The 20,841-nt window shown below is 40.2% G+C and overlaps 1 protein-coding gene across 4 annotated transcripts in view; it reads left to right on the forward strand.

The window, feature by feature from the left end:
* The first annotated feature begins 1,041 nt into the window (after positions 1-1,041).
* The window catches only part of SLC9A9 (solute carrier family 9 member A9), a 663,806-nt gene continuing 644,006 nt past the window's right edge, over positions 1,042-20,841 (forward strand). Inside the window, exon 1 of one of the 4 annotated variants that reach the window (XR_011561320.1) lies at positions 1,042-1,394. Coding sequence is in view for 1 of the 4 variants with exons in the window: in XM_070770059.1 (XP_070626160.1) it covers positions 1,220-1,394 (175 nt within the window). In the remaining 3 variants the exon portion in view is untranslated. Of the gene's footprint in view, positions 1,395-1,467; positions 1,847-20,841 lie in introns of those variants that run through there. The other 3 variants (XM_070770059.1, XM_070770128.1, XM_070770176.1) reach the window with 3 other exon arrangements.

Genomic DNA, 20,841 nt, shown 5'->3' on the forward strand with positions numbered 1-20,841 from the left:
CGGTATAAACTGAATCCTAATTCTGTTGAGTTAGGGGATGTTAGACGACTATTAAACTCCTGAGCTACAATAATTTTATGAAATGATGAAAAACCTCACTTAACTGCATTTAATTGTACTGCAGAACCAATAAGGCAAACGTATCATCACAGTTATTAAGAAAACAGCAGAGCCTAGAGTCTTGAACTTTTTCAAAAAGCATAAAATTTTAATTCAAACAGAACTAACCTGCCAAAGGCAAAATGATCTGAAGAATCATCACTGTCCGTGTCCTGGAATCCTGGAAACTTCAGTGTTAGTGGCAGACTATTCCTCAGTGAGCCACATCGTTTTGCCATAAGACAGAGGAGGTTTGTGATCTGTGGCAGATTCTGTGAGTCCTGAATGTCTGGATCAGGAAGTTTATAAAGAGAAATCCACTAATGTGGCATTACTGGGAATGGCTGCATGGTTTCTTCCTTCAGAGATACATTTCTTTTCTTTTTTTTGACTCAATACATAAAAACAGCACAGCTGTAGAGAGGAGGACAAAATTCTTTTTGTCTTGTGTTTTCATTTATTCTTGTTAAAAGAAAAACAACTGATTCAGGTTTAAATACTGTTGTGGTGACTACCAGTTATGTAAAACCAGAGAGAGAGAGTGTGTCATATACAAAATTATTTTCTTCTCAATTAAAAAAAAAAAATCCTTATGAAATCATTTTCAATCAGTCCCCATCACATTGCTAGGCTTTGGTTGGAAAGGAAAAATCTTGCATATGAATGAGGTTATGATTCAGGAATTGGCTTTTTGAACTTAGAAAATGTTGCTGATGTAAGATGATCTGTTCTATTATTAATCTACAATTCACCAGTTATGCAGCTTAAGAAGACGTGTTCTAAATGATAAGATCATGATTCAATATTTCAGAACAACTGCTAGCAGGTTTGTCCAATATGAAAGTTAATTTCTTGGAATGAATCATTTAAAGACAGTAAGAGTCGATGATGAAACCACTCTCTGGAGTTTGAAAAGAGACGGGGCTGCTTTAAGAGAGAAACAGGAAGTTGTAACTAGAAGCCATCTGAATACTAAGCCAAGGCAGAATGCTCATGAAGTAGCAACTTAAGTGGCAGTGTTTATCCTGAAATCCTCAGGCAGCCAGACCGTCTTAGGCAAATCTTGATAAAATAGTCCTTGTCCAGGTTTTTATCTAAGGAATCCTGAGAAGACTGGAGAATGGAGAGAAAGCAAAGATTCATGTCAGAGAAGGATGAGTATCAGTTTCAACATCAGGGAGCGGTGGAGCTGCTTGTCTTTAATTTCTTGCTCATCCTTACCATTTTGACAATCTGGTTATTTAAAAATCATCGATTTCGCTTCTTGCATGAAACCGGGGGAGCGATGGTGTACGGTGAGTGCAGAAATTGTAGGATTGATGTGAAACTTGTTGCTTGGGCGTAATTAGAGACGTGCTCAGATGGCAAAGTACCAAAACTGGAGAAAATGTGCTGATTGAAATGTCATTAGCTTGATGAAAGGTGCTGCAGCATAATGAATGCTCATCTCTTTCCAGATGAGCTGCTGAAATTTGCCTTGTCACAAAAGTAAATGCCACAGTCATGTTCTCAAGAGGCACATAATGCGAGTCTGTTGACAGATGCGGGTCCATTGTCATGTGGGAAGTCAAACCGGGCTAGTTGTTTGTTTTTGTAATGATAGATATTGGGAAGTGATGGCTCTGCAGTCCTCTCTCTCTGGAGGGGCTGATGAGCATTATAAAGTTCTAGAAATAACATCACTTAAACATGTATTGAGAAAAACTCGGAGAAAGCACAGAGTTTCAAGAAGAAAACTTGCAGAAATGTATGTATTCCTCCCCTCCTATTGAAGCAATTTTGTTCAAATCTACTTAAATTATATGAGTGTTTTATTTTCTTAAAATACCAAGAGTTTCTTTATGCAGTGCTCTTCATTTCTTAGCCTGATTTCATACTTTCTAATTAACAATTATTAGTATTATTTGCTAAGTATCTTCTTTTTTTTTTTGGAGGTACGGACAAGATGTGGAAAAACATTTAACCTTTAAACTCCCGAGGTTTTGCTCTTTCTGTGCAATTTACCATATCATTCCTTTCAGAAAGTTTATTAAAACATGACAGAGATTATCTAGTCTGTATTCTCATCTTTTAAAGTAATGGGTAAGACACTGGTAGTTTTAAAACTGATTTGGTTTATGAAATAGTTTTCTGTACCACTCTTATCTCTGCCTGATAATGGATAGGAAATTTGAACACAATGGAAATGGCTGAGGTATTGTTATAATTCATAAAAGAATATACTTTTATATTTCACTTCCCTTATTTTGGAAGTTCTGAAGCCTTTTACACTCCTGAGTTTCAGGGAATAGGATCAGTGTACATCTTATATGCTAACAACGTGACGTCCTGATAATAACAATATACAGTCATGATTTGAGACCATGAGAAACCCTATGCCTTAATTGGATCCAACTGTGAGATATTTGAGCTAAGTAGTTTTAGGCTAAGCAGAGTAATTTCTTTCAGGAGACTGATGTGCTGCTCCATTCAGAGAACAGTTAGGTTCTTTACATCGAGGGTCTTAAAGCACACACAAACTCTCATTTGAGGAGAAAAAACTCACAATCAGGTTTAAGAGAAATAGTCAAAGAAAGTGATACCACTCGATGTAAAGCTCTGGGTGCCAGTCACTGCCCTCCTCCATCATCACTGGACCAGGCTTTCTCCTGACTTGTCTAATAAATAATCAATGAGGATGTGGGATGTAATCTGAGAAGTTAGAAACAGTGTAATACCTAGCATTAAATTATAGGGCGATTTATAGTTTAGAAAAACAGCACAGGTTTTAAAATAACAAACCTTTATTAGAGGGAAGGATTTCTTCACAGCCCTGAATGTGATTGGCCATGACTCATTTACCAATTAAAGTTTATCTATGATGGAGATACTGTTTTGTAAAAGTTTTGATTAAATTTTGGTGACCTATTAAAATTCAACATACTTTGTACTCACAACACGTAAATGTAACTTTTACTTTGGAACATGAAAATTCCCAGGTTAACTTTAGTACTTAAACAGCTCCATGAAGTACTTTTAAGTTATGGTTAAACTCATAAAATATTAGCACATTTACTGCGTAGCACAGGGAGCTATGTTCAATATCTTCTAATATGCTATCCTGGGAAAGAATCGAAAAAAAAGAGTATATATACAAGTCACTTTGCTGTACATCTGAAACTACCAATATTTCAAATGAGATGTAGTTTAATAAAAAGAAAAATAATTATCACATTGAACATTAGTTGAGATAGCATTTCTCTTAATTGCTATTCCTAAGGCAGTTTAAGCTTAAGGTTTGTGTGAGATTAAGTTTAGCTATCTGATTTCTGTCCTTCTTTCATAAATTTTTTATACAAAAGTTATTGAAAGCAAGTTCTGAAACAGTGCAATGTATAAGGATATAAAAATTATGGAGACACGCACATATATGTGTAACTATCCCATTACTAGAAATTTTAGTATCCTTGAGTTATCTTGAACTGTATACATCAATGAAAAGACTTTTAGTGTTGCTTAATGTTTTTGTTGTTGACATAGAATTATAATTGTTGGAATTTAAGGAGATCTTAGAGGTTATTTTCTCTAGCCACCTCATTATACAGAGGAAGAAGCTAAATCTCAAAGAAGTGAACTTCCCCCAAACTGAATAGCCCCTCATAATAGCACCCTTGTGCTTTTGAGTACTCAAAAAAGCCTTAACTGATAATCCATGAGAATAGTCCATATGGATAGCACTGGTAATATCTGTGTTCTTTTTCAGGGATGATATAAATGTTATAGGTAAAATAATTCATAGGCAGTTTCTCTCAACGATGTAATAAAATCATTTGAATCTACAACAAAGAAACAAGATGGAACATTCTGATACACTTTTTTAAATGGTAAGGGGAAAGGAGGTACCAAGTGAATGAATCTCCCAGTAGCTACAAATGAATTTGAAATTCATTTATTGGGAAGAAGTCAGAAATTATAAGTTCAGTATCTTCATCTCATGGATGAGGAAATTAAGACTTAGAGATGTGAAAGTCATGAAAGTAGCCAATACACCTGTAGCTGTAACCGACCTATGGCTTGGTTACATATTCACGTAACTGAGCTGATAGGCCTCTATCTCTTTTAAGAGATGCTGAAGATGCTTTAACATAAATTCTTTCAATGATTGTCCTAGAGAGAGGATGTATCTGTGAGATCCAGATGCATCCTCACATTGTTTACACTTTCAACATTAGTCAGAGAGATTCTATTTTCCAGGAAGTCCAAGAGAATGAAATTTCAGAGTAAGACCATGTAAGCCCTCATCGTCAAAGTATGGAGACCAGGGTTCTTGCTAGAGTCTTGTCAGAGGCATGGTGATAATCAATGTGGGAGAAAAGAAACAAAACTGTGGTTGAAATCAACTTTGAACTTTTTTTTTGGCTATTCTGAGTCTTGAGGCTCTTGTTGTATGCAGGCTTTCTCTAGTTGCAGCAAGCAGGGCCACTCTAGTATGAGGGCTTCTCATTGTGGTGGCTTCTCTTGTTGCAGAGCCCAGACTCTAGAATGTATGAGTTTCAGTGGTTGTGGGACACAGGGTTAGTTGTCCCACAGCATGTGGGATCTGCCTGGACCAGGGATCGAATCTGTGTCCCTTGCATTGGCAGGCAGACTCTTAACTACTGGACCACAAGGGAAGTCCCCACATTGAACTTCTAAAGGTTTTTTTGTCTTAGATGAATACTTGATAGTAAACTGTACTTTAGTCATCTCCATCTTTCCGACAGATATACTTGTAATGAAACATCTAAGATTGCTTGGTCCTGTATCTGATGCTTATCAATGAATTTGACCAGTAGTTCCCCTACTGGACAGAGTAGTGCTCTTACTCTCATCAACTATCTGTATAATGTGCCATTTTCCTCTGTGTCAAGAATCATAAATATTTTCTAAGGCACTGGATTTCCTCTAATACTTTAGCCCAGCCAGCATGTTACCTTTCTGCAGGCATCCCACTGATATGTATCTGTTATCTTTTAGAAAACACAATAGATGTTGGTTCATTTTATCTGTATATTGTTGTTCAGTCACTCAGTTGTGTCTGATTCTCTGTAACCCTATGGACTGTAGCAAGCCAGGCTTGCTTATCCTTCATTATCTCCTGGAGTTTGCTAAAAGTCAAGTCCATTGAGTCGGTGATACCATCCAGCCATCTCATCCTCTGTCTTCCCCTTCTCCTCCTGCCCTCAGCCTTCCTGGGCATCAGGAAATGAGTCAGGTCTTTGCATCAGGTGGCCAGTGTTGGAGTTTCAACTTCAGCATCAGTCCTTTCAATGAATATTCAGGACTGATTTCCTTTAGGATGGACTGGTTGGATCTCCTTGCAGTCCAAGGGACTCTCAAGAGTCTTCTCCAACACCACAGTTCAAAGGCATCAATTCTTTGGCGCTCAGCTTTCTTTATAGTCCAACTCTCACATCCATACATGACTACTGGAAAAAGCATAGCCTTGACTAGATGGACCTTTGTTGGCAAAGTAATGTCTCTGCCTTTTAATATGCTGTCTAGACTGGTCATAAGTTTCCTCCCAAGGAGCATGCATCTTTTAACTTCATGGCTGCAGTCACCATCCACAGTGATTTTGGAGTCCAGAAAAATAAAGTCAGCCACTGTTTCCCCATCTATTTGCCAAGAAGTGATGGGACCGGATGCCATGATCTCAGTTTTCTGAATGTTGAGCTTTAAGCCAACTTTTTCACTTTCCTCTTTCACTTTCATCAAGAAGCTGTTTAGTTCTTCACTTTCTGCCAAGAGGGTGGTGTCATCTGCATATCTGAGGTTATTGATATTTCTCCCGGCAATCTTGATCCCAGCTTGTGCTTCATCCAGCTCCGTGTTTCTCATGATGTACTTTGCATATAGTTAAATAAGCAGGGTGACAATATACAGCCTTGACGTACTCTGCCGGGGTCCAGCCCCAGTGGATCCAAGGGTTTCGAAGGGGAGACGGCTTCGGCGATCAGGAAACAACAGCTTACTTAAATGTTAATTAAAGATATAAAGAGTGGTTAAATAAGGATAGCTCAGTGAGGAAATTCAGTGGAGAAAAGAGGCTGAATAATTCAGCCAGAAGGTGAGAGAAAGAACGACATGGGGAGACCAAGCTTCGGTGAACAAGGCCCGCACTTTATTTTTCAAAGTAGTTTTTATACCTTAAGTTATGCATAGAGGATAATGGGGGACGGGGTAGAGTCATGCAGTAAGCCAGGCTTTCTTCCTGCAAACTTATCATATGCAAAAGATTAGGTGATTTGCATCATCTTCTGGCCTGGAGGCCTATTAACATTTTAAGACCCTTTCTTCAGAAAACTTATTTTTCTCTAAAGGTGATTAGTCAGGCACCACCCTCCAAAAGCATTAAATAAACTTGCATTCCTACAGAGCAAAGGTGTGGTGGGCTATAACAAGAAAAAGAATTAACTCAAGGGTCCAAGGTTACAAACATTAAAGCTACTACTTACACCAATCATATTAATCAATACACTGCCAGGGACACAGCAGGTAAGGGATATGGAGACTTAGCAGTAAACATTGGCCCAAGAAGTGAAAAACTCTTCACCAATACAATTTCTAATCAATCTTTTAACTGGTCAAAGGAATCTGTATTTAGACAGTTTAGAACATCTCATGCCTCTCACAGTTGGGAGGCTCTGAGCAATCACCTGTGGCCGGAAAAACTATTCAGGCAGGCTAGAGGACTTCCAAAGGAGTTTGTAGGTTGAAACACTATCATACCCAGGAACTTTATTAACTGGAACTGTAAGTTAACTCTTTTTGTCAGAGAGAGGTAGTGGGGGACAGCCCCCCGTAAAGTCAGAGGTGTAGGTGAGAGCACAAAGCAGAAAGTAGGCAGACTCTGGTTTTGGGGGTAGATGCTTGAGAATTTCCAGGGGGACTCCTGAGGCTCGATCTCGCCTTTGCGTGTGCCGAGCCTCCTTCCTCATGACCTTTGCCGGGGCGGAGCTCCTGCTCCCAGCAGTACTCTTTTTCCTATTTGGAACCAGTCTGTTGTTCCATGTCCAGTTCTAATTGTTCAAGGGTCCTGCTGCTGCTGCTGCTGCTGCTGCTAAGTCGCTTCAGTCGTGTCCAACTCTGTGTGACCCCATAGATGGCAGCCCACCAGGCTCTGCTGTCCCTGGGATTCTCCAGGCAAGAACACTGGAGTGGGTTGCCATTTCCCTCTCCAATGTATGAAAGTGAAAAGTGAAAGTGAAGTCGCTCAGTCGTGTCTGACTCTTAGCGACTCCGTGGACTGCAGCCCACCAGGCTCCTCTGTCCATGGGATTTTCCAGGCAAGAGTACTGGAGTGGGGTGCCATTGCCTTCTCCGGTTCAAGGGTCCTAGGATGCTTTTAAAAATTAATGGTAACATTTTAACAATATTTTTGCTTCACTGATAACAGTGGTTGGTAATTGTGTCTCATGACATTCTACAATTCTCATTATTTCAAAATTGAAGGATTAAAATCCATAACTGATTTAACGTATAAACCGTGATGATATTCATTTAAATTGGACTAAAAGCTTAGAAGACTACTAATGGTCAAATATTGATTGGCAGCAGATGGTGCACTTAGCGCTGCTCACTTAGGGCCCTGTATCCCCTTCTCATTGTTCATAAAAGAAAAATTGCTTCTTGTTCTCTGATAGCATTAACAATTCCATTATACATCACTGGCAGCTCCCTTACTTTGTAGGACATTCCTAATGCCATGCATTTGAGGGGTGGGATCTGAACTTAGGAACAAAATAGTTTAAACCTCTTAGAATTCTGCCTTTGATTTCATGGCCTTACAATATAAGAAACAGTTTCTAAATGCACATGGAAATCTTGTTTAGCGGGCTGAAGGGAAAAATTAAGCTACAAAATTTAGATTTTGAATTCATTAAAGTATGTTAAACTATTGGGCTTCTCAGGTGGTTCAGTGGTAAAGAACCCACCTGTGAAACAAGAGACACAGGGCCTATCCCTGAGTTGGGAAGATCCCCTGGAGAGGGAAATGGCAGCCCACTCCAGTATCCTTGCCTGGAGAATCCCATGGACAGGGGAGCCTGGCAGGCTAAAATTCATGGGGTTGCAAAGAGTTGGACATGACCGAGTCACTAAACAACAGCAACATATTAAACTACTGACCTATGTTCCTCTAAAAAGATATTTACCAGTTTAATAGGTCCCATTGAGTTCACTCAACATCCTGTTTTTCAAGATTTAAAGAAAATATAGTTCACAGTCAATCACTAACCCTATCTTTCTTTAACAATCACAAGGCATTCATTTTACCCTGGCACTGCTTGGAGGCTCCTCAGGACAAGGCCGGGCTGTTGGACATGGTGTCGCTGTCCCCTACTGATCCATTTCACTCTGCTGCGGTCCAGCCCTGCCTCCATGACCTCCAGGCCCATAGGAGACGTTGACTGCCACTTTATACCCTTCTCCCTGCCTGGAAGCCCCGTCTGAGGCTTTTTCCTTATTCAAATGTGGCCTGCTTTATGGAGAAAGCGTTGGATGCTCTCTTGTGGATTTGAGTTTTAAATCCTTATGATTTTCCTTCTTTCTTTCTTTCTTTTTTTTCAGTAGCAAAATGCATTACTTTGGGCAAGTGACTTAATTTCTAGCCTTACTTTTCCCACCTATAAAATGAGGAGGAAGTGAAATAGATGATCACTAACCTTCCTTCCAGCTGCAAAAGTCCTTCAAAATTCAGGTCAAGGCTGACTTTTTCCATCAGGCATCTCAGTTACTCCAACCCAAATCAAGACCTTTCCTCCCAGAACCAGCCTATAGTGACATCCAGGTCCTTCTCCCAGGCAGAATTTTAGTTAGTGTTATATTGTCATTCTTAGTTCTTCCAATCCCTCTCTGATTTTGTATTGCGTGCTCAGTAAATCCTGTTGAATTCCTGTTAGAAAGTTAAAGAGAGAAAGTTATCCTGTCAGAACAGTGAGGGCTGGCTGTGGATTTGAGGGTCTGTGGATGCATGTCCTATGAAAGTCAGAGTGGCTCTGGTTTAATCTGAAAGGGTCTGCAGGAAAGGAAATTACGGTTAAGAGCCTAAGGAAGGAAACTTGCTTTCCCCTTTCATTTTAAAAAAAAAAAAAAAGGTTGGTTTTAAGGACGCCAGAGATCAGGGCAAGGTTTTCCATGCTGTAAAGTGTTAGCCAGAGAAAGTTTGAAAAAGTGGAAAAAATTGAAGGCAAATTGCTCTGTGTAGGTTTCTGAAAGTTGATTTTAAGAAAATAACCTCCTATGTATTCTGCTGTGCTCCTGAATCAGCAGGGAGCTACAGAGAAAGCTCTGAGAGCAAACTGTGTTGCCTCAAAAATCTTGTCTCAGGTTCTAAAGACTAATGGGCGAGCACATCAAGAAAATGAATTTATGATTTGAACTGTTTATGGAGATATTATATGTAGTCTGAATTAAAATTATATGGTCAGCAAGTGGGGACATGAAGAACAAACATTTGTTAGGGTTTATTATAAAATCAGTCAGTTCAGTCACTCAGTTGTGTCCGACTCTTTGCGACCCCATGAACCACAGCACACCAGGCCTCCCTGTCCATCACCAACTCCCAGAGTCTACCCAAACCCATGTCCATTGAGTCGGTGATGCCATCCAACTATCTCATCCTCTGTCGTCCCCTTCTCCTGCCCTCAATCTTTCCCAGCATGAGGATCTTTTCAAATGAGTCAGCTCTTCACATCAGATGGCCAAAGTATTGGAGTTTCAGCTTCAGCATCAGTCCTTCCAATGAACACTCAGGACTGATCTCCTTTAGGATGAACTAGTTGGATCTCCTTGCAGTCCAAGGAGCATCAATTCTTCAGCGCTCAGCTTTCTTCACAGTCCAACTCTCACATCCATACATGACCACAGGAAAAATCATAGCCTTGACTAGATAGACCTTTGTTGATAAAGTAATGTCTCTGCTTTTTAATATGGTGTCTAGGTTGATCATAACTTTCCTTCCAAGGAGTAAGCGTCTTAATTTCATGGCTACAATCACCATCTGCAGTGATTTTCGAGCCCAGAAAAATAAAGTCAGCCACTGTTTCTACTGTTTCCCCATCTATTTGCCAAGAAGTGATGGTACCAGATGCCATGATCTTAGTTTTCTGAATGTTGAGCTTTAAGCCAACTTTTTTCACTCTTTGCTTTCACTTACTTCATCAAGAGGCGCTTTAGTTCCTCTTCACTTTCTGCCATAAGGGTGGTGTCATCTGCATATCTGAGGTTATTGATGTTTCTCCCGGCAATCTTGATTCCAGCATGTGCTTCTTTCAGCCCAGCATTTCTCATGATGTACTCTGCATATAAGTTCAATAAGCAGGGTGACAATATACAGCCTTGGCGTACTCTGTTTCCTATTTGGAACCAGTCTGTTGTTCCATGTCCAGTTCTAACTGTTGCTTCCTGACCTGCATACAGGTTTCTGAAGAGGCAGGTCAGGTGGTCTGGTATTCCCATCTCTTTCAGAATTTTCCACAATTTACTGTGATCCACACAGTCAAAGGCTTTGGCACATTCAATAAAGCAGAAATAGATGTTTTTCTGGAACTCTCTTGCTTTTTCAATAAATAACATATAATAAAAAACAATAAAACAAATGACAATAATAGCTACCACAAATGGCATTTGCTGTGGGAACTATGCTCTCATAAGTACTTATATATATATTAACTCATTTAACCCTCACAATCACCATTTTATAGATGGGGAAACTGAGGCACCCCAAATTAAATAACTTGCCTAATGTCACACATCTACTAGATGCCACAGCTGGGACTCAAGCCTTGGTAGTTTGGCTCCATGAGGCCACAGGGTATCACAAACATGGGTGTGTGTGTGTGTGTTACAGGGAAAGATATTATCATTTTTTTAAGTTACAGATGCTGAAACAAACATTCAGAGACATGCTGTGACTTGCTGGTAACCACCAGGGCTGAACTTCAAACCCAGGACCATAAAACCCATGTTCTTTTTCCTGAATCACACATTTAGTTCTAGGAAGGTTGCTGTTATTCAGTTAAATGTCTACTCTGTGCCAGGTGATAGTTCCTTAGAAAGTTTATAGAAGTAAGACAGAGAATGAGAGATCTAACTTTATACTAAACCTCATTGCTAGTCATCACTGTATCCATGCCAAAATAGGCCTGAAGACCTTCAGTTTGTATGTTAGGAAACAGAAACTCAAAAAATTTACAACTATGGCCAAGGTTTCCCACAATAATTGGCATGAACACCATTTTTGGAAGCTAGTGCTCTCAAATTCTGGCCACAGTTGACTACTCATCGAAGTCTTCTGCTGATATTTAGCTCTCCCATGAAGTCAGGAGTGGGGAGAAGTAGGGGAAGGAAGGTATTAAGTTTTCTTTTTTACCTTGAGGCCTCAGAAACAGTATACTGTCCATAGCAAAAAGCCCAGGATGGAAAACAGATGATAAATCATTTCAGTCATGTCCAACTCTTTGTCACCCTATGAACTGTAGCCCACCAGGCTCCTCTGTCTGTGGGATTCTCCAGGCAAGAATACTGGAGTGGGTTGCCGTGCCCTCCTTCAGGGGATCAGCCTGGGGATTTAACCCATGTCTCTTACTTCTCCTGCATTGGGAGTTGGGTTCTTTACCACTAGCATGGGAAAGACAGTGGGAGCAACATTGTGAAAGTGTGTTATGCCAAGTAGCTAGGTTGCAATGTCCCAGGGAGAGTGATAAGACTGACCAAGAAACACTTGCTCCAGCATCAGGGTGGGTGGTGTTGCAAGTCCACAGTCATTCTGGTTTTAAATGCCTATGGTTGTTGGAATGGGTGGGGAAGATCCTGCAAATGCCTTATTTATGTGGAGTGGGCAAAGTAGGCTTTCATAATATGTTAGGTTAATTGAGTTAAATTTTTGGAAGAGATTGAAGATAAAATTGATTATACGTCTGGACTCTCCAAGCTTGATGAAACCTATGTGCATGAACCTGAGGTGACATGGATATTGATAGAGTTCTATGACTGTGATGTCAATCATACTGGTACAAACTGTTGTCTTCCAGGATAGTACTTGTCACAATAGGGTCCCAGGACCAGCGGCATCAGCATTATCTGAAAACTCACTCGAAATGCTTATATGTGGGCCCCAGCCCAGACTTATTAGGTCAAAAATTTGGGGCAGAATCCAGCAAAGCAGTTTTTCAACAGACCTTCTAGAGGGTTCTGATGTGCCAAAGTACAACTACTTCATGTCACTCCTACTTTTGTTTCTTTTGTTTTCTTTTATATTTTTTTCTTTCTCACTTCATTACCCTATTGTGACAAAAAGGGGAGTTTGGGAGACAATCTCCATGTATTGGAGAGTCTGTTCCTCTTTCACTATCTATAATACTTCATGAAATTTCCACCTGTGGTCTGAGAAAAAAAAAAAGAGACTGTTTTTGTGTAAACATTATAAAGTAAGAAATTAATTTGTTTTAGTCAGTATGTATCTAGTTTGATATCTCTATTTTCGTATTTCTTCTGTAAACTTGCAAAGCTGATTTCATGGAAGCATGTTAGCTCTGTATAAGCTGGTGTCTGAGATAGTTTCTAGAGAAAAGTTACCTATAGTGCTGTGTTAGGAATCCAGAGTGCTGTGAAATGTGTGTGTTGTGTGTTTGTGTGCTTGCATGTGTGTGTTTGTGTATGTTGTGTGCATGAGTGTGTTTGATATACACCAAGGAAGGAAGTGTGCGTTGAACAGCCTACCATGGTAGAAGAGCTCATGGTTGGGGTTCTGTCATTTCCCATATGACTCTAACCTGTGAGGAGACAGAACTTTGAATGGATGAGGCATCCCAAGGTGGAACAGCTTCACGGAGACCACTTTCCCACCTTGGGATATCATGGGATACTGTTGCTGGCAGATGCCCCAGACAGACTTGTTCTGAAATCCTATGGGATGCTTTTTCTCAACAAGTTGATAATGAGCCAGCACCAAGCAATAAATTATGTCCCTTTTAGCAGCACCCACACTTTCTTTTAGTCCTTTGAATTTAGGAGGTTGGTGGGAGGGCAGAGAGAGAACAAAAGCCCTAAATAACAGAATGCACTGTGTATTTTTACTTTTGGTCCTATCCCTGACTAATCTTAGTGTAAAATTAAACTGCTAGAGGAAAATGTTAGGGAATGCATTTAGCATTTGAAACTCAAACCCACATCATCTCTCTAAATCAGTGTTCTGACAAAGACTTTGATAAGATGGTAGAGGTGGATAAATACCAAATAAACAGTTAAAAATTGTGGAGATGCCAGGTAATGTCTAATATTTGTGAATCTCCACATTTGGATCCCTAGTTCATATATATTTGTTTTAATCTGAGTGACTAAAATAACATCTTACATTCCCTGCCTTAAAGAGTCTCCTGCTGTAAAAAGTCTTAAGATTGGTAAAGAACACTCTTTCTTCCTTGGGCTTTATTTTATTCCTGTCATCTTGAAATTCCTCTACTCAAATTCCTTTGCTAAATTCTTTTTCACATAAATATACACTGATTCTGATGGTAACTTTCTCTGCAGTTGCCCACTGTATCTCATTTCTCTTTTCTCTCTTCTGATAATTGTCTCCAAATGCTCTTTCCCTCTGCTCCAAAACAGAGCAAATCTGCCTCTCCCAAAGCGGGTTACCCTGCCTTTCCTCAGGATCTTCTCGGGAACCATTTCTCCTTCTTGAACAGCCTCTGTTTCTCAGTTGTGCTGGGGCCCTTGGCCTCACGTGCCTGAGTGGGCCACCCCAGTTGCTCCAGGGTCCTGATTAGGACCCTGCTCATTGATTTCCATGGGCTTCTCCCTATAAAAGTCCACACCCTCTTCTCTACCTGGCAAACCCTATGCATCCTTAAGAACCTTTTCTGTAAGGCCTTCCTTAATGCTTTTGTCGGGCAGAGTTAGGATTCCTGGGGACTTTTATATTCACTTAAAAATTATGTCTGTTAGCATGTATTCAGCTGTATAGTCACAGAAATCCTGACTCAAACACTCTTAAGCAGTGTGGTCATTTATTATCTTACATAGCTGAAGCCTAGAGGAGAGTAATCTTCAGGGCTGGTTGACTCAGCAGCCTGCTATTGTGTTCAAGGACCGCGGCTCTTTCCTTTACTCTGCTATTCCTGGTGCTGACTTCCATGTCAGAGTGAGGGTGAAGTGGACATGGCAGTTTCTACTGTCCTAACCAGGCCCAATAATAGTCTGAGGCAGAAGACAACTCATCTCTCTTCTGCCTCTCTCTTAGGATGACAAAGCTTTTCTAGGGAGCCTCCTAGCAAGCTTCCCTTCACATCTTACTGACTGAAATAGAGTCACATGCCTTCTAGTACCAGTGGCTCAGATGGACAAGTATCCTGCTGCAGGCAATGCAGGCGATCTCCAGGTTCAATCCCTGGGTCAGGAAGCTCCCCTAGAGAAGGAAATGGCTACCCACTCCAGTATTCTTGCCTGGAGAATCCCATGGACAGAGGAGCCATGGGATTAGCTGAACAAATCAGGGTTTTATTGGGATAAAGGGGAGATGGACATGAGTTGTCAGTCAACAATATCTGATACCCTTATCAAGTTGAAATATTATATTATACACCTTAAGGATTCATCTTTTTTTGTAGGGGACAATAATTCATTTATCTAGATTATTCTTAGAAGCCACTCAGTGCATAGAGTGAAAGAAATATAAAACTTGATTCTTCTTCAGACTTCATGTATTAATTGCATTTTCTTTCAGTTCAGTTCAGTTCAGTTGCTCAGTCGTGTCCGACTCTTTGCAACCCCATGAATCACAGCACTCCAGGCCTCCCTGTCCATCACCAACTCCCAGAGTTCACTCAGACTCACGTCCATCGAGTCAGTGATGCCATCCAGCCATCTCATCCTCTGTTGTCCCCTTCTCCTCCTGCCCCCAATCCCTCCCAGCATCAGAGTCTTTTCCAATGAGTCAGCTCTTCGCATGAGGTGGCCAAAGTACTGGAGTTTCAGCTTTAGCATCATTCCTTCCAAAGAAATCCCAGGGCTGATCTCCTTCAGAATGGACTGGTTGGATCTCCTTGCAGTCCAAGGGACTCTCAAGAGTCTTCTCCAACACCACAGTTCAAAAGCATCCATTCTTCGGCACTCAGCTTTCTTCACAGTCCAACTCTCACATACATACATGACCACTGGAAAAACCATAGCCTTGACTAGATGGACCTTTGTTGGCAAAGTAATGTCTCTGCTTTTGAATATGCTATCTAGGTTGGTCATAACTTTTTTTCCAAGGAGTAAGCGTCTTTTAATTTCATGGCTGCAGTCACCATATGCAGTGATTTTGGAGCCTCAAAAAAAGTCTGACACTGTTTCCACTATTTCCCCATCTATTTGCCATGAAGTGATGGGACCAGATGCCATGATCTTAGTTTTCTGAATGTTGAGTTTTAAGCCAATTTTTTCATTCTCCTCATTCACCTTCATCAAGAGGCTTTTTAGTTCCTCTTCACTTTCTGCCATATCTGCATATCTGAGGTTATTGATATTTCTCCCGGCAATCTTGATTCCAGCTTGTGCTTCTTCCAGCTCAGCGTTTCTCATGATGTACTCTGCATAGAAGTTAAATAAGCAGAGTGACAATATACAGCCTTGACGTACTCCTTTTCCTATTTGGAACCAGTCTGTTGTTCCATGTCCAGTTCTAACTGTTGCTTCCTGACCTGCATACAAATTTCTCAAGAGGCATGTCAGATGGTCATATTCCCATCTCTTTCAGAATTTTCCACAGTTTATTGTGATCCACACAGTCATAGGCTTTGGCATAGTCAATAAAGCAGAAATAGATGTTTTTCTGGAACTCGCTTGCTTTTTCCATGATCCAGCAGATGTTGGCAATTTGATCTCTGGTTCCTCTGCCTTTTCTAAAACCAGCTTGAACATCTGGAATTTCACGGTTCACATATTGCTGAAGCCTGGCTTGGAGAATTTTGAGCATTACTTTACTAGCATGTGAGATGAGTGCAATTGTGAGGTAGTTTGAGCATTCTTTGGCATTGCCTTTCTTTGGGATTGGAATGAAAACTGCCCTTTTCCAGTCCTGTGGCCACTGCTGAGTATTCCAAATTTGCTGGCATATTGAATGTAGCACTTTCACAGCATCATCTTTCAGGATTTGAAATAGCTCAACTGGAATTCCATCACCTCTACTAGCTTTGTTCGTAGTGATGCTTTCTAAGACCCACTTGACTTCACATTCCAGGATGTCTGGCTCCAGGTGAGTGATCACACCATCATGATTATCTGGGTCATAAAGATCTTTTTTGTATAGTTCTTCTGTGTATTCTTGCCATCTCTTCTTAATATCTTCTGCTTCTGTTAGGTCCCTGCCATTTCTGTCCTTTATTGAGCCCATCTTTGCATGAAATGTTCCCTTGGTATCTCTAATTTTCTTGAAGAGATCTCTAGTCTTTCCCATTCTGTTGTTTTCCTCTATTTCTTTGCATTGATCACTGAGGAAGGCTTTCTTATCTCTTCTTGCTATTCTTTGGAACTCTGCATTCAGATGCTTATATCTTTCCTTTCTCCTTTGCTTTTTTTTTTTTTAATTTTATTTTATTTTTATTTTATTTATTTATTTTTTCTTCATATATATATTTTATTGAAGTATAGTTGACTTACAGTGTTTCAGGTGCACAGCAAGGTAATTCAGTTATACATATACATTGTTTATATTATTTTTCAGATTATTTTCCATTATAGGTTATTACAAAATATTGACTATAGTTTCCCGTGCTATACAGTTAACCTTTGTTGCTTGTGTTGCATATCTATTTTTTTCTGAATTTTAGATATAAGAAAGAGGAGGATTATACCTCAACACTTTATTTTTTTTTATTTATTTATTTTTTTATTTGATAAATTTAACGCCTTTTATTGCCATAGCTCATTTTACTGTGCTTTGCTTTAGTGAGCTTTATAGATACATGTTTGTTTGTTTTTTTTTTTTTTTTCCTTGTTAATTTTCTGTTTAGTTGATCTATCCATAAGTGTGAGTGGGTATTAAAGTTTCCCACTATTATTGTGTTATTGTTAATTTCTCCTTTCATACTTGTTAGGATTTGTCTTACATACTGCGGTGCTCCCATGTTGGGTGGATATATATTTATAATTGTTATATCTTCTTCTTGGATTGATCCTTTGATCATTATGTAGTGACCTTCTTTGTCTCTTTTCACAGCCTTTGTTTTAAAGTCTATTTTATCTGATATGAGTATTGCTACTCCTGCTTTCTTTTGGTCCCAATTTGCATGGAAAATCTTTTTCCAGCCCTTCACTTTCAGTCTGTATGTGTCCCCTGTTTTGAGGTGGGTCTCTTGTAGACAACATATGTAGGGGTCTTGTTTTTGTATCCATTCAGCCAGTCTTTGTCTTTTGGTTGGGGCATTCAACCCATTTATGTTTAAGGTAATTACTAATAAGTATGATCCCGTTGCCATTTACTTTATTGTTTTGGGTTCGAGTTTATACACCATTTTTGTGTTTCCTGTCTAGAGAATATCCTTTAGTATTTGTTGGAGAGCTGGTTTGGTGGTGCAGAATTCTCTCAGCTTTTGCTTGTCTGAAAAGCTTTTGATTTCTCCTTCATACTTGAATGAGATCCTTGCTGGGTACAATAATCTGGGCTGTAGGTTATTTTCTTTCATCATTTTAAGTATGTCTTGCCATTCCCTCCTGGCTTGAAGAGTTTCTATTGAAAGATCAGCTGTTATCCTTATGGGAATTCCCTTGTGTGTTATTTGTTGTTTTTCCCTTGCTGCTTATAATTTTATTTTATTTTTAAACTTTACATAATTGTATTAGTTTTGCCAAATATCAAAATGAATCCACCACAGGTATACATGTGTTCCGCTTTTCACTTCTCTTCTTTCCACAGCTATTTGTAAGGCCTCCTCAGACAGCCATTTTGCTTTTTTGCATTTCTTTTCCATGGGGATGATCTTGATCCCTATCTCCTGTACAATGTCATGCACCTCAGTCCATAGTTCATCAGGTACTCTATCTATCAGATCTAGTCCCTTAAATCTATTTCTCACTTCCACTGTATAATCATAAGGGATTTGATTTAGGTCATACCTGAATGGTCTAGGCTCCTAAATTCTCTCCAATATCTTGTGGCATTGAAATATACCTGTGTAGTCATCTGATTATCAGATGTATGTGTATAGTTGGGCTTGTTGCTTTATGTTACTCCAGAGAAGTACCACCCCTACAGAATAAGAATCTGAAGGGAGCTTTCTGTGTGTGCCATGCGGGTGGCAGTGTGTATGACAGTGTGTGAACACAACTGTTGGTCTGAACATAGCCAAAGAGGTTTCAACATGTGATGTTTTCAAAACCATTCTGTAATCCATTTTATTATATATAAATATAACCATTATATGTCAAAGTAAATCCCCATCCATATTTCTCTTAGAAAACACCCTTTTAGGAGGACATTTCATCATCATGTAGAATGACTGTCAGTAAGATGCAGGGGAACTGGTTATGAAACGCAGGCTTAATATAAGAAGACACTTAGGAAACACCTGTTGTACCTTCTTCTTACCAGAAATTAGGATCACAGGACTGGGCAGAAGGTAGATTAAAGTATTTTAATATTGTATGATCAGAGCCATATTTTGTTCATTTTTATAACTCCTACAAGTCCTAGAACAATTCCTGTCATGTCTATAGCATGAAAGCAGAAGGAGGAAAGAAGGGAGCGTGTTTGTTTTTTTTTTCATATTTTCAATATGAAGAGTGGAGAGTCAGTTTGGAGAGATGAGGCTCACGTTTCTAAATGCTTCTCATTTTGAGTGCTCATGAGGCTCTTTTTTGTCCTTCCCTCTTTTCTCCCACAAACATCACCATGTCCACTGTATGTCAGGCATCTGCTATGAGAATTATACCGCAAGCAAGCTCTGTAAGGATGGGAACATCACAGCATTTGGTGTGATGCTCCTCACATGTGACATTTTAAAATGCTGGTCCCGACTGACTACATAAACTCAGAGGAGTTTTCTTCTTGAAATCTCCCTTTTCGTCTTGAATCCAAGGGAGTTTGTGAACTTGGAGGAAGTTGGGCTGTAACTGCCTAAAGTGTTTGGCATTTCAAGAGGGAAAAATAGAGATGAGAAATAGCACAGCTTCTGCCCTAAACCATCTCCTTGTCTAGTGGTGACAAAGCCGAAGTCTGCATAGCAATGCTGAACAATTTATGTCTTTATATAACATTGGACCCAAAAGGGTGTGGTTCAAACTGTAAGTATTTAAAGATTAGGGAACTTAGTACAGGCCGCATCAGAGCCCAGGTCTCCCTGCTGGGACTTGGGATGTTCTTTGTTGGACTGTGAGTACTTTAGGAATGAGGACTGTTTGTCCAGCTCTGACTTGGGGGTTGTATGCTGCTGGAGCAACGCCAGGGCTCACTTGAGAACAGCTTCCCACCGCTGTCACTCTAGTTACCCAGAAGCTCAGACTTGTAGACCCAGGGGACACATTTGGACTAGAGTTTCTGCTTGAAGAAGGTAATGCCACCAGCCGGCCAGGTAACAGAGCTCAGCAAAGTGTCATACTTGGAGGATAAACCTGGGACCAGGGCTGTGTGCACATGTGTTGGTGATATTGTTTTGCTGGGAGAGGCTGCCTTCTTTTCTCCCTGGGCAGGTGGGGTCAGCTTCATGACTTACCAAAGAGACTGCTAGTTTGTGTCTATAAATCATGGTAGATAGTCTCCTCTTTCCTTCTTCTGCATACAAGTGGCTGATACTTTCTTTATCCTGTATCTTTGTGGGGGTGTAAAAACGATCCCTTTTCATTAGCATTTTCTTCTTAGCAGTCCTTCTTTATCTGTCACCTACTCTAATACTGGGTAGGAGCGTGTTCACTCAAGACTCCACATTTGTGTCAAGATACAGCTAAAGCTGTGAGTGATTTAGCTAGAGCTAAAATTGTGAAGCTCTGTGAGTAAGTAGTCTGGCCTCCAACATTAAGGATTTTCTAGTTGCTGCTACTGCACACAGATGGGTGGATGTGTTTGTTAACCAAGTTCATAGGGAAGCTGCAGCTCCTCCACTGATCCTTATCCTAGGCTAAGATGACTCCTCTCAACCCTTGGGGTAGGGGAGAAGGAGGGCCAGGGTCTTTTGTCTAGTGTGTTAATTTGAGTCTTCCAAGAAGCAGATACTGGAAAGAGATTAGTTGTGCAAAAAATTTATTAGGGGAAATTCTTTTGAGGAAAAATGGGGAGGGAGACTGAGGATGCTGGGCCAGCTGTCAGGCCTTGGTGCAGCCCCAACCAACTCCTGTGGAGAGAGGGAAGGACAGGAGGCTGGGGAGGAAAAGGTTTAAGCTGCAGTCCAGCTTTAAAAAAGGTTTGACAAGGCTGTTAAACAGTCTTTGAGCCTGGGGCCTTCAGAGGCCTGCTTAGTGCCCCTGATGAGATCAGTCATTGGCTGATTTCTTAAGTGCCTCCAGTTGCCTCTTCTCAAAGGCTGGACCCAGGGATGGCACAGAGGGCCAGGCACGGCCATTTAGGTTTTGATTCACTTGTTTTTATGACAAATTCTCATTTTCCCTGCTTAGGAAAGAATGATGGACACTTCATGTTTACTCCCTGTTATTGTACCAAAAGCACATTGCAAAAATAAAACGACTCACCCTTTGGGAATTTCAGCCCTTATCAACAATATAGTTTCTCTCTATTCAGGTGCACATAGT

Source organism: Bos indicus, chromosome 1 (genome assembly GCF_029378745.1).
Source record: "Bos indicus isolate NIAB-ARS_2022 breed Sahiwal x Tharparkar chromosome 1, NIAB-ARS_B.indTharparkar_mat_pri_1.0, whole genome shotgun sequence".
In the NCBI taxonomy this organism is placed as follows: domain Eukaryota; kingdom Metazoa; phylum Chordata; class Mammalia; order Artiodactyla; family Bovidae; genus Bos; species Bos indicus.